General features: G+C 48.1%; 1 protein-coding gene across 1 annotated transcript in view; it reads right to left on the minus strand.

Moving 5' to 3' along the window:
• ACAP3 (ArfGAP with coiled-coil, ankyrin repeat and PH domains 3) overlaps positions 1-8,172 on the minus strand; it is a 73,370-nt gene extending 65,198 nt beyond the window's left edge. Inside the window, exon 1 of the mRNA XM_066334134.1 lies at positions 8,034-8,172. Coding sequence (XP_066190231.1) covers positions 8,034-8,080 — 47 coding nt within the window. The 5' untranslated portion in view covers positions 8,081-8,172. The remainder of the gene's footprint in view (positions 1-8,033) is intronic.
• Positions 8,173-14,072: the final 5,900 nt, after the last annotated feature.

A 14,072-nucleotide genomic window follows, 5' to 3' on the forward strand; every position in this document is an offset into this window, starting at 1 on the left:
GTCTGTGCCACTGGGAACGCTCAGAAAAACCAGGAAAACCCTCCAGGCACAGCCCAGCAGAAGGATTCTCCACCAGATGATGCTGCCAAGGCCGTAAAAACCCCATTCCTGCTGCAGGGAATGTGGGATGAAGGCGAGCAGATGGCCCCTGTCCCACAGGAGATTCCCACTGCTGCTGGAATTCCAAACCCAGAGGAGACACGAGGGATGCAGGATGGAGCAGGGCTGGAGGTGTGAATTATTGCTCAGGGTCACGACTCGTCCTCTGGCCCAGGAAGGATCCAGAGGGAATTCCATCAGCCTCTGGATTCTCCAGGCTCACACAAATAAAGATGTATTTAGGGGAGATATATTTCACAAAGAGGTGTTTAGGATGGACGGGGCGGGAGACAAAACCAGGAGAGGGAATAAACCCTTATTCCAAGGGGAAAGCTTCACACAGAGATGTTTGGGTTTTTCACACAGAGATATTTGGGGTTTTCACACAAAGATATTTGGGGTTTTCTCACAGAGATATTTGCGGAATGGATGGACAGGATAGGGGGATAAAACCAGGAGAGGGAATAAATCCTTATTCCAAGGGGAAAGTTTCACACAGAGATGTTTGGGGTTTTCTCACAGAGATATTTGGGGTTTTCACAGAGGTATTTGAGTTTTTCCTATGGAGATATTTGGGGAATGGACGGACAAGATGGGGAGAACAAATCCCACAGGGATATTTGGGGTGTTCCCACAAATTCACCAGGATGGAGACAAAACCAGGAGAAGGAACAAATCCTCATTTCACAGAGAAAGATTCCCATGGAGACATTTGGGGTCCTCCCACAGGGATATTTGGGGTCTTTTCACAGAGATATTTGGGGTGTTCCCACAAATTCTTCAGGATGGAGACAAAACCAGGAGAGGGGAAAAAAATCCTCATTTCACAGAGAAAGCTTCCCACAGAGACATTTGGGATCTTCACAAAGAGACATTTGGGGTCTTCACAAAGAGACATTTGGGGTTTTCACAGAGATATTTGAGTTTTCCCATGGAGATATTTGGGGAATGGATGGACAAGATGGGGAGAACAAATCCCACAGGGATATTTGGGGTGTTCCCACAGATATTTGCGGAATGGATGGACAGGATAGGGGGATAAAACCAGGAGAGGGAATAAATCCTTATTCCAAGGGGAAAGTTTCACACAGAGATGTTTGGGGTTTTCTCACAGAGATATTTGGGGTTTTCACAGAGGTATTTGAGTTTTTCCTATGGAGATATTTGGGGAATGGACGGACAAGATGGGGAGAACAAATCCCACAGGGATATTTGGGGTGTTCCCACAAATTCACCAGGATGGAGACAAAACCAGGAGAAGGAACAAATCCTCATTTCACAGAGAAAGATTCCCATGGAGACATTTGGGGTCCTCCCACAGGGATATTTGGGGTCTTTTCACAGAGATATTTGGGGTGTTCCCACAAATTCTTCAGGATGGAGACAAAACCAGGAGAGGGGAAAAAAATCCTCATTTCACAGAGAAAGCTTCCCACAGAGACATTTGGGATCTTCACAAAGAGACATTTGGGGTCTTCACAAAGAGACATTTGGGGTTTTCACAGAGATATTTGAGTTTTCCCATGGAGATATTTGGGGAATGGATGGACAAGATGGGGAGAACAAATCCCACAGGGATATTTGGGGTGTTCCCACAGAGATATTTGGGCTCTTCACACAGAGACATTTGGGGTATTTCCATGGACACATTTGGGGGATGGATGGACAAGATGGGGAGAACAAATCCCATGGAGATATTTGGGGTGTTCCCAGGGACATTTGGGATTTTCACAGGGACATTTGGGGTTTTTTTCACAGGGACATTTGGGGTTTTCACAGGGATATTTGGGATGTTCCCACAGAGATATTTGGGGTTTCTCACAGGGATATTTGGGGTTTCTCACAGGGACATTTGGGGTTTTTTTCACAAGGATATTTGGGGTGTTCACAGGGATATTTGGGGTTTCTCACAGGGATATCTGGGGTTTTCCCAGGGATATTTGGGGTGTTCCCAAAGGGATATTTGGGGTGTTCCCAAAGGGATATTTGGGGTGTTCCCAGGGATATTTATTTGGGGTCTGGAAGGACAGGACGGGCAGCTGGAACTGGGGCACCACAGGAAGGAGCAGCTCCGGGGTGACATTTTTGCTTTGACTTCTCCTTTTCTCAGCCTCTTTGACTTTAGAAATTCAGGGATGAGGAGATAAAAGAGAGAGAGAGAGAGATAAGAAAGAGAGAGATGAGAAATAAAGAGATGAGAAATCAAGAGATGAGAAATAAAGATGACAAAAAGAGATGAGAAATAGAGAGATAAGACATAAAGAGATAAGAAACAGAGATGAGGAATAAAGAGATAAGAAATAAGGAGATAAGCAATAAAGACAGGTCTTAGGACGGGTCCAGGTATTTTCCAGCTGTTTTTATGATAATTTCTGCTCTTGGTGCTGCTGGGGCAGGAGCTGGGCTCCTTTGGATTTGAAAAATTCTGAAATTCGAAGGGAAAACACCCCCTCAGTGTGGGCGGCCTGTCACCACCACTGGGGACTCTGCTTCCAGAAGAACAAAACCCGATTCCGAACCAAGGCCAAAATCCGCTTTTTTCACCTTGATTTTCCTCACTGGACGAACACCTCGGTCCTCCTACAACCCAAAATTCGTTTTTTAAGTAGCAAATTAATAAATTTGATTCCCTGGTGCTGGTGTTCAGCTGGACACGTCACATTGGATTTATTTTTTAAATTTTAATTTCTTTTCTGTGGAGGCTTTGCTGACACATCCACCCAACCCTCCAAAACTGGTTCTGCCGCCTGGAAACTCCTCTAATTCCACATCAGCTTGACTCAGGGTTTAATTCTTCCCCGGGTCAGAACTGGAATAATCCCTCCCTGAACGGACTCGTTTTTCTACTTCTATTTTTTTTTTTTAATTCTCTTTTTAAATTTCTTGGGGTTGGAATTGCCTGAGGAAAAACTCTGCTCCAGGAAATCCTGGGAATGTCTGGGCCAAGGGAGACCTCGAGCCCAAAGCCTCTGACTCTCGGAATTTGCCATCTCTTCAAGTCTTATCTTTTCATATTATTAATTATTTTTTGTTGTTAAAAAAAAATGATTTCTTTATAATTTTCAAATCAATTTGTTTCTTCTTATTTTGGAATCAAATTGTTTCTTTTTATTTTCAAATCAAAGTATTTCTTTGTAATAGTTCTTCTGTAATATTATGATTTTAATACTGTCACTTTGGTTTAGCCGTTTTTATTTTGATGATGATATTTAATCTTAGCCTTCGTTTTTAACAGGAATATTTTAAATTTATTTCTTAATTTTATTTCTTAATATATTTAATATTTGCCTTCATTTTTAACATGAATATTTTAAATTTATTTCTTATTTTTATTCTCTATTATTATTACCTCCACAACATTTCCTGGGGCAAAATATTTCAATTTTTTTTCTGAGTCTCTGCTGAGAACGTGGGGCCTTTATCTCTATTTTTGTGCTTTTTGGTGGATTTTACCCCTTTAGAGCCCTGATATTTTAGGGACGTGCCACGTCCTGTCCCTTACACACATCCAAAGACTCTCTTTTACCTTCCCCCCAAAAAAATAATTACAACAAAAGCACTAATTAAAGGCCTGGGAGGAAGGAAGGAAAAGACAGGAAGAGGCTAAACCCTGGAGCCTTTGAGAAAACCTGAATAACCACACTGGCTCCTTTCTGCTTTTGTCTTTTTTACCCCTCCCAATGTCAGGATTTCCCAATATTCCAGGTGCAAAGTCTGAATTTGGTCCTTCTTTTTCTTTCTAATTTCAGAATAATTTGACTTGCTTCGTCTTTTTCCTCCCAATGTCAGGATTTCTCAATATTCCAGGTGCAAAGTCTGAATAATTTGATTTGGTGCCTCTTTTTCCTTCTAATTACAGAATTTTTCAATATTCCAGGTGCAAAGCCTAAATAATTCTATTTACTCCTCCTTTTTCCTCCTAATGTCAGGATTTCCCAATATTCCAGGTGCAAAACCTGAATAATTCCACTTGGTCCTTATTTTTTCCTTCTAATTTCAGAATAATTCTATTTGCTTCTTCTTTTTCCTCCCAATGTCAGGATTTCCCAATATTCCAGGTGCAAAACCTGAATAATTCCACTTGGTCCTTCTCTTTTCCTCCTAATGTCAGGATTCCTCAACATTCAAGATGCAAAGCCTAAATAATTCTATTTACTACTTATTTTTCCTCCTAATGTCAGAATTTCCCAATATTTCAGGTGTAAAACCTAAATAATTGTATTTACTCCTCCTTTTTTCCCTCCTAATGTCAGGATTCCTCAATATTTGAGGTGCAAAGCCTAAATAATTCTATTTACTACTTATTTTCCTCCCAATGTCAGGATTTCCCAATATTCCAAGTGCAAAGTCCGAATAATTTGATTTGGTCCTTCTTTTTCCTTCTAATTTCAGAATTTTTCAATATTCGAGGTGCAAAGCCTAAATAATTCTATTTACTCCTTCTTTTTTCCCTCCCAATGTCAGGATTTCCCAATATTCCAGGTGCAAAACCTGAATAATTACACTTGGTCCCTTTTCTTTCCTCCTAATGTCAGGATTCCTCAACATTCAAGATGCAAAGCCTAAATAATTCTACTTGCTTCTTCTTTTTCCTCCTAATGTCACGATTTCCCAATATTCCAGATGCAAAGCCTAAATAATTCTATTTACTTCTTCTTTTTTTCCTCCCAATGTCAGGATTTCCCAATATTCCAGGTGCAAAGTCTGAATAATTCTACTTACTCCTTCTTTTTCCTTCTCATTTCAGAATTTTTCAATATTCCAGATGCAAAGTCTGAATAATTCCACTTACTCCTTCTTTTTCCTTCTCATTTCAGAATTTTTCAGTATTTGAGGTGTAAAGCCTAAATAATTCTATTTGCTTCTTATTTTTCCTCCCAATGTCAGAATTTCCCAACATTCCAGATGTAAAACCTAAATAATTCTATTTACTCCTCCTTTTTCCCCTGCCGACGCCAGGATCCCCACCATTCCAGTTGCTCCCAGTTAAAATCCTCTCCCAGCTCATTTCCCTGGGCTCTTGTCCTCCCTGGAACAGCTCCGACTGTGTCTGGCCACGGGGGGAAACAGTTCATAATTCCAGCCTCAGATAAGTGCCTTTTGATAAAGCTCCAAGGGACAATTCTAAGAGTTGTTTTGTTGGATTATTTTTTTTTTTGTGTTTTTTTTTTTTTGTGGATGGAGCAGACAGAGCAGAATGATGTTTTAGCTGAATGGTAAAAAGCTTGGCCCCGAGCCCACAAATGCACACACAGAGACAACCAGGGGCGAAATAAATCAATAGGGACATCAATCAAAGGCTGATGTCACCAGGAAAAGGGTCACTGGCGTGGGGGACATCTGGGCAGTGAAGTCACAGCTCTGGCTGGCGGCCACCCGAGAGCTTCCACGTGTTCTGCAGCACAATGGGATGGAGTGACAGGCCCCCAAAAATAAAATTAAATAAAAAAAAAAAAAAAAACGCATTTAAAAAAAACAAACCAAAAAAAAAAACCCAAAAAAAAAAAAAAAGAAAATCAAATTATGGGGGAGAAACCAAAAAAAAAAAAGGATTTAAAAAATCATAATAATAAAATTAAATTATGGGGGGGAGAAACAAAACAAAACCAAAAAAGCAAACAAAAAAATTCCCAAAAAATTTAAAAAAAAAGAAAAAAAGAAAAAATACAATTAAAAAAAAAAGAAAAAATACAATTAAAAAAAAAGAAAAAATACAATTAAAAAAAAAAAAAAACACCACCAAAAACTTTAAAAAAAAATCCCAAACAAAAAAAAAAAAAAAGCAGATAAATCCTGATTGACGCTAAGTGAGCATTAAAGCAAAGCGTTTTCCTACTTAACTTTCCGCCGATGGGAAATAAAAATAAAAATAAAAATAAAAATAAAAATAAAAATAAAAATAAAAATAAAAATAAAAATAAAAGTGCCACGATTCCAGCAGTAACCTGGGATAGGACAAAGGTGTCACCTCCCAAAGGCGTCACCTCCCAAAGGTGTCACCTCTCAAAGGCGTCACCTCCCAAAGGTGTCACCTCCCAAAAGTGTCACCTCCCGAAGGTGTCACCTCCCGAAGGTGTCACCTCCCAAAGGTGTCGCCTCCCAAAGGTGTCACTCCCGAAGGTGTCACCTCCCAAAGGTGTCCCCTCAGGTGGCGGCAGGACGATGTGTGTGCGGAATTCCAGGTGCGGGAGGAGCGTTGGCTCTGCCCCGGCCGCAGCAGCCCGGGCAGGTGAGGTGGCCGCGGTGTCCCTGTGACCCACAGCTCCCTCCCGCCACCGCCAAGTGACAATTCCACACACCGCTGGCAGCTCTTCTGCATGGAACCCAAAAATCTTTTTTTTTTTTTTTTTTTTTTTTTTTTTTAACGCGCTACCAATAAAACGCGAGCTGGTTTTGTTGGATTTTTGCCTGGTTTTTGTTTTCTTTTTTGGGGTTTTTTTTTGGGTTTTTTTGGTTGGTTGGTTGGTTGGTTGGTTGGTTTTGGTTTTTTGGTTTTGTTTTGTTTTGTTTTGGGGGTTTTTGGGGGTTTTTTTGGTTGGTTGGTTTTTGGGTTTGGGGGGGGGTTTGGTTTTGTTTTTTTCTTTTTTTGGTTGGTTTTTTTGGGGGGGGGGTTGTTTGGTTGGTTGGTTTTTTGGGGATTTTGGGTTTTTTGGGGGTTTTTTTAGTTTTTTGGTTTTTGGTTTTTTGGGGGTTTTTTTGGGGGGGAGGTTAGGTTTTTTGGGGTTTTTTTGTTTTTTTTTAGTTTTTTGGTTTTTTGGTTTTTTGGGTTTTTTTTTTTTTTTTTTAATAACCAACAAAAACCTTCCGAGATGGAACGAGACGAACTCAGCGCAGGAAGCAGAGCGCCTTTCCCCACCGCAGACAACTCCTTCCCCTGCGCACACACACACACACACACACACACACAGCAGCCCGAGCCGCTCCTGCAGCCTTTTGTCTGCATTTTCCTCATTTTCCTCGCACACGGCGCTGCGGCGGAGGAAGATTTTTTTGTCCTCTTTCTCGTGAAAAAGCTCCGCTCGTTTTTCCTTTTTTCCTTCCCCTCGATAAAAGCAGCAGAGCCGAGCTCAGCCGCGGGCACAATGGAGCATCAGCTCCGAGAAAAGAAATTAAATTTCTGCCATTTCGGCGTTTCTGCAGCGGCCTGAGAGCGCGGCCAAAAGCCGGAGCTTTTTGTTGGCACGGCTCAGATTCTTTCCAGACCGCTTCAAATAATATATATATAAAATAATAAGAATAAAAAATCCACCCTCTGAGAGCTGGAAAAACGAGTGTATTCCGCGGGCGGTTCCCGGCAGCGGAGCCCCGCGGGGAGATGATGCCCCCGCTCCCTACGCGATCCGGCCCTTAAAAAAAATTAAAATCCCCAATTTTTCCAATCTGCCGAGAGCCCGAAGGCTCGGGAGAGGGAGGTGGGGGTCCGGAGGGTGGGATAGGGGTAGGGCAGGGATGGGGGGTGCGGCAGGGAGGGATGCGGGAGGGATGCGGGAAGGGAAAGAGGGATACAGGGAAGGGAAGGAGGGATACAGGGAAGGGAAGGGAAGGGAAGGAGGGATGCGGGAAGGGAAGGGAAGGGAAGGAGGGATGCGGGGAAAGGAAGGAGGGATGCGGGGAGGGAAGGAGGGATGCGGGAAGGGAAAGAGGGATACAGGGAAGGGAAGGAGGGATGCGGGGAAAGGAAGGAGGGATGCGGGGAGGGAAGGAGGGATGCGGGAAGGGAAAGAGGGATACAGGGAAGGGAAGGAGGGATGCGGAGAAGGGAAGGAGGGATACAGACAACGCCTGCGGCATCCCCGGCTCCAGCCCATCGGCGGGCCCGGGGCTGCGGCGCCGCTCCCTCCGTCCTGGGCGCGGCCCGGAGCGGCCCCTGCCCGTCCTGCCCGTTCTCCCCGAGCCGTTCCCGGAGCGGTTCTAAAGCCGGTCTCTGGCCTTACCGGAACCGGGGCGAGTCCTTGATGCACTCCTCGAACTCCACCGTCATGGTGCCGCCTCGGCCGCGCCGCGCTCAGCGGAGGAAGCGCATCGCCCGCCGGCTCCGAGCCCGCCGAGCGCCCGCCCCTCGGGCCGGCCCGCCTCCCGGCCACGGAACCGGCACCGGCCCCGGGACGGCGCTGCCTCCCTCGGGAGCGCCACGGCACCGCCACACAACCGGGGATTCGGCAGCGGCCACAGCCCCGGATCCGGCCCCGGCCCGCCTCCAGCCGCACCGACACGGCGATGAGTCACAACGGGCCCGCCTCCCCGAGCACCGGGTACAGCCCCGGTACAGCCCCGGTACAGCCCCGGTACGGCAGTGACCCCTCCCGGAGCCCCGGGTACAGCCCCGGTACAGCCCCGGTACGGCACTGACCCCTCCCGGAGCGCCGGGTACAGCCCCGGTACAGCCCCGGTACAGCCCCGGTACGGCACTGACCCCTCCCGGAGCCCCGGGTACAGCCCCGGTACGGCAGTGACCCCTCCCGGAGCACCGGGTACGGCCCCGGTACAGCCCCGGTACAGCCCCGGTACAGCCCCGGTACAGCCCCGGTACGGCACTGACCCCTCCCGGAGCACCGGGTACAGCCCCGGTACAGCCCCGGTACAGCCCCGGTACAGCACTGACCCCTCCCGGAGCGCCGGGCACAGCCCCGGTACAGCCCCGGTACAGCACTGACCCCTCCCGGAGCACCGGGTACAGCCCCCGGTACAGCCCCGGTACGGCACTGACCCCTCCCGGAGCACCGACAGCAGGAGTAAAAGGCGGAGCCGCCTCCAGAACCACGGAGCGGAGCGGAGCAAACCTGCTCCTGCACACCGGGCACGGCACGGACACGGCCCTGACCCCTCGCCCGGACTGGCCACTGGGCATGGCACGGATACAGCACGGACACCGGACACAGCCCTGACCCCGCTCCCGGACACCGGACACGGCCCTGACCCCGCTCCCGGACCGCTGACCCCTCCGGCCCCCGGCTGCGCTGGGTGGTGACACAGGACACGTCCCCTGTCTGAGACCCGCGGGCTCTGTCGGGCTGACAGTGACCTCAGGGAGCCCCGGAACCACCGAGAGCTCAAAGCTCAGCTCAGCAGCCCCAAACTGCATCAGCAGCCCCAAACTGCATCAGCAGCCCCAAACTGCATCAGCAGCCCCAAACTGCATCCCCGGGGACGGGGACCCCAGCGCTGCCATTCCAAGGGCTGGGCACCCCAGGTTTTTCAGGATCTGGTGGGAATTCCCTGTCTCAGCTTCCCCCCTCTCATGCTCCCGCTGCACCCACGGCACAAGAGAGCAGAAGACCTCGTCCTGTCCCCCTCTTCCCAAACCTGACCAAGCCCAGCTCCTCCAGCTGCTCCTCCAAAGCCATTTTTAGCCCTCTGAGAGCCTCTCTGGACACGCTCCAGCCCCTCGATGTCCCTTTTAAAGTGACACCCATCGAGTCCAACCCGTGTCCCAGCTCCTCCTGGTCACCCAGACCTGCCACTGAGTGCCACATCCAGTCTTGCCTTAAAAACCTGTGGGGATGGGGCCTCCAGCAGCTCTCTGGGCAGCTCATCCCAAAATCGAATCACCCTTTCTGTGAAGAAAATGTTGCTTATTGCTGGTATTTGGGTGAGGATCAGAAGACTGGGGACAGGTTTCCCTGTGACACCAGCTCAGGAGGGTTGTGACAATTCAGGGGCAGCTGCTCCTGTCAGGGAAGAATTATTATTATTTTTTTTTTTTACCATGAGGGTATTAAAACGATGCCAAAAATTACCCAGAGAGGTTTGGCTGGAAACAATTCCAATCCCTGGAAACATCCAAGGTCAGGAGGAGCAAACTGGCCTGGTGCATGGTGACCCTGAAGGTTGGAATAGCTGCATTGAAACGGAATTTAATAGCTGGATTTAATCCAAACCATTCCAGGCTTTCCAGGCAGGATTGCGTGTGCACCGCAGGAGGAACAAACCCAACGGTGCAATTCCAGCAGCAGCAGGATTGGCATCAATCCTGCCCCCTCCTTAATCTACTTTTTCATTTTCCATAGGCAGTGGATTTGACCGCAGATAAATCTGCAGGGATCACCCCGGGGAGGGAAGGAGCACATCTGGATTTGTGGGTCCAGGCTGAGCTGAGCTCCCCTGCCACAGGACAGGCAGCAGAGTGTGGTGTGGCTAAATGAGATTAATTAGTCCTGATCTTACACCCACCAAGCACCACAGGCACAACAGCAGCAACCACACGGTTCACTGAGGGTTTGGGTGAACCTTCTGTGACCTGAGAGAAGGGCCTCAAGTGGGAATTCGGTATTTGAAGAAAATCCTGCACCTGAACTAAAGAAAGAGCAGTCCCAAGTGTCACAGGGAGCCCTCACTCAGCCATGGGCAGGAACTGTGATGAAATGAGGTGTTTTATGTCATTTTTGTACCAGAATTGCAGCCAAAACTCACCTCTAGACCAGGCTTTTGTTTCCATCTGGGTTAACATAAGTAAAAGAAGGGCCTGAAGCGGGAATTCTATATTTTAAGAAAATCCTACACTTCAACTAAAGCTGTGAGTGAAACAGCAGTCCCAGGAGTGTCTGAGTCCATGACAGTGTCACAAGGAGCCATGGGCAGGAACTGTGATGAAATGAGGTGAAATGAGGTGTTTAATGCCAATTTTGTACCCAAATTACAGCCAAAATTCACCTCTAGACCAGGCTTTTGTTTCCATCTGAGTTCCCAGAAATGAGAGAAAGGTCTGAAGTGGAAATTCCCTATTTTAAAAAAATCCTACACCTAAAGAAACAGCAGTCCCAGGAGTGTCTGAGTCCATGACAGTGTCACAAGGAGCCATGGGCAGGAACAGTGATGAAATGAGGTGTTTGATGTCATTTTTGTACCCAAATTACAGCCAAAACCCACCTCTAGACCAGGCTCTTGTGGCCAAGCCTTGTTTTGTCAGCCACAGCCAAGAGTGAGAACAAAAAAATCGGAGTTATTTGACAGAGTTATCAGATGCTGGAGTGCTCTGAGGAATTCAGGGGAAGGAATAAACCCCTGGCTCCAGGAGCAGCAGCGAGATGAGCTCGTGGCCTCTGTTTTGTGTGATTTCACAGAGGCCAAACCAACCCAAAGCTCCTTTTCCCTGGTGCCTCCAGTGGTGCCTCTTCGGGGCAGCCTAAAACCAGAGGCCAGACAAAATTAGGAGAATAAAAAGCAGTTGTATTTATTGAATAAATTATATTTATTGTATTGAGGAGCCTTAAGGTGCATTTAGGGCAGGTGAAGCCCAACCCAAAAATGGGTCACGGGTTTTTACACTTTTATCACTTTGGTCCATTTGCAGGTTGGGGGTTAATCCTCCAATTAGAGATCAGCTAATGAAGGAATTCACCCCAAGTTTGCTGCCCAAAACTCATTTTTATTTCCATTTCTCAGGCCCTGAGGCAGTGAGGTGTCCTTGATCCCCAGGCCTGGAGAGGAATTGTTGTGTCTGCCCAAAATGTGAACACAGCAGCTCACACTCAATGTGGAATTTAAAGAGTTCTGAACTAAAGAACTGCCAATTATTAAATTAATGATTAAATAAAGAGCAAGACTACAAATAGATGAAAAACATAAAATGTGAACACAGCAGCTCACACTGCACATGGAGTTTAGAGTTCTGCACTAAAGACCTGCCAATTATTAAATTAATGATTAAATAAAGAGCAAGACTACAAATAGATGAAAAAATATAAAACCAAAATGTGAACACAGCATCTCACACTCAACGTGGAATTTAAAGACTTCTGCACTAAAGAACTACAAATTATTAAATTAATGATTAAATAAAGAACAGGACTACAAACAGATGAAAAATACAAAACCAAAACGTGAACACAGCAGCTCACACTCAACGTGGAATTTAAAGAGTTCTGCACTAAAGACCTGCAGGATTACAAACACACCAACAATAGAGAAGTTAAAATCCTAAAGGCAGGGATGGGATCGAGCTCTGGCTGCACGAGGCCGGGGATTAGAGCTCCCTCTCCTCCCCAAAGCCGAGATTCATCACTTTCATTATGGCACAGCCTGGCTGCCTTTGTGTGGCCTGAAAGCTGCCTGCATTTTGCCTTTCAAAACAGATCTCAGACTTGCACCAGGGCAATTTTTTCCTCTCCAGGGATTTTTTTTTTTTTGTCTCCCTCTCCCTGCTTTACCCATCAGTCGGGTGCTGGCTTGAGCTTCTTGCCCATCCAGATATTGCAGTTCAGTGTTTTAGAAAGAGTTTTAAATACATGTTACAGGCCCTGGGAACATCTGCAGCCGTTGTGTTTTACATTTCTCTTGGTTTATTCCTGTCATTTCCCCCCAGCTGTGATTTACACCTCTCTGCAGGCTGAACTGGATGGATTGGGATAGCCTGGGAACGCCTCTGCTGGCAGGATTTGGGTTGGAAATCATTCAGCTCCCTAAAAATCATTCCATTCCCACCCCCTGCCACCAACAGGCCCCTTCCACCATCCCAGGGCACTTCCAGGGATCCAGGGGCAGCCCCAGCTTCTCTGGGAATGCTTTATTTGTTTCCTTAGCTCAAATCAATCCATTATTATTGTCATTATCATTGTTATTATTCCTATTTTCTGCCATCCCCCTGAGCCGCAGGCAGCACGGCCGGAGAGGTGAACCACAGGCTTCCAGAGGGGTTTGGTGTTTGCACAGCATCCCAGCTGCCACCAGCACACCCCAGTGAGCAGATTCCGGGTCTCCAGGAGCTGATTCCAGGTCCCCAGGAGCAGATTCCGGGTCTCCAGGAGCAGATTCCAGGTCCCCAGGAGCAGATTCCGGGTCTCCAGGAGCAGATTCCGGGTCTCCAAGAGCTGATTCCAGGTCTCCAGGAGCAGATTCCAGGTCTCCAGGAGCAGATTCCGGGTCCCCAGGAGCTGATTTCAGGTCTCCAGGAGCAGATTCCAGGTCCCCAGGAGCAGATTCCAGGTCCCCAGGAGCAGATTCCAGGTCTCCAGGAGCAGATTCCGGGTCTCCAGGAGCAGATTCCAGGTCTCCATGGGCACGTCCCTGGTCCCCATGAGCACATCCCATTTCCCACCAGCACATCCCTGGTCTCCATGAGCTGATTCCAGGTCCCCAGGAGCAGATTCCAGGTCCCCAGGAGCACATCCCATCTCCCACCAGCTCATCCCCAGTCCCAGTCAGTCTATCCCATCTCCCACCAGCCCAGCCCCAGTCCCTGTGAGCACATCCCATTTTCCATCGCTCTATCCCCTGTCCCCATGACCCCATCCCCGTTCCCTCTGACCCCGTCCTGTTCCCCCCCAGCCCATCCTGGTCCCCACAAACCCATTCCCATTCCTCCCAGCACATCCCCAGTCCCCATATAACCCATCCCGTTCCCCATATAACCCATCCCCGTCCCCCATTCCCATCCCCGTTCCCCATTAACTCATCCCATTCCCCATTAACTCATCCCCGTTCCCCATTAACTCATCCCATCCCCATTCCCCATCCCGTTCCCCATATAACCATCCCCATATAACCCATCCCCATTCCCCATTCCCCCATTCCTGTTCCCGTTTCCCATAGAACCCATCTCGTTCCCCATTGCCGTTCCCCGTTACCCCATCCCCATATAACCCATCCCGTTCCCTATTACCCCATTCCCCATCCCCATATCCCGTTCCAATTCCCGTCCCCGTTCCCGGTATAACCCATCCCATCCCATTCCATTCCCGTTCCCGTTCCCGATATAACCCATCCCATCCCGTTCCCATTCCCATTCCATTCCCGTCCCCGGTATAACCCATCCCATTCTCCGTTCCCATTCCCGTCCCCGGTATAACCCATCCCATCCCATTCCATTCCCATTCCCGTCCCCGTCCCCGGTATAACCCATCCCATTCCCATTCCATTCCCGTCCCCGTTCCCGGTATAACCCATCCCATCCCATTCCATTCCCGTTCCCGGCGGAAGGGGCGGGGCCGTGCGGGGGAAGGGGCGGGGCCTGTGCCCGGGCCGCTGCCGCCGGGGCC

Source organism: Sylvia atricapilla, chromosome 22, assembly GCF_009819655.1.
Source record: "Sylvia atricapilla isolate bSylAtr1 chromosome 22, bSylAtr1.pri, whole genome shotgun sequence".
Classification (NCBI taxonomy): domain Eukaryota; kingdom Metazoa; phylum Chordata; class Aves; order Passeriformes; family Sylviidae; genus Sylvia; species Sylvia atricapilla.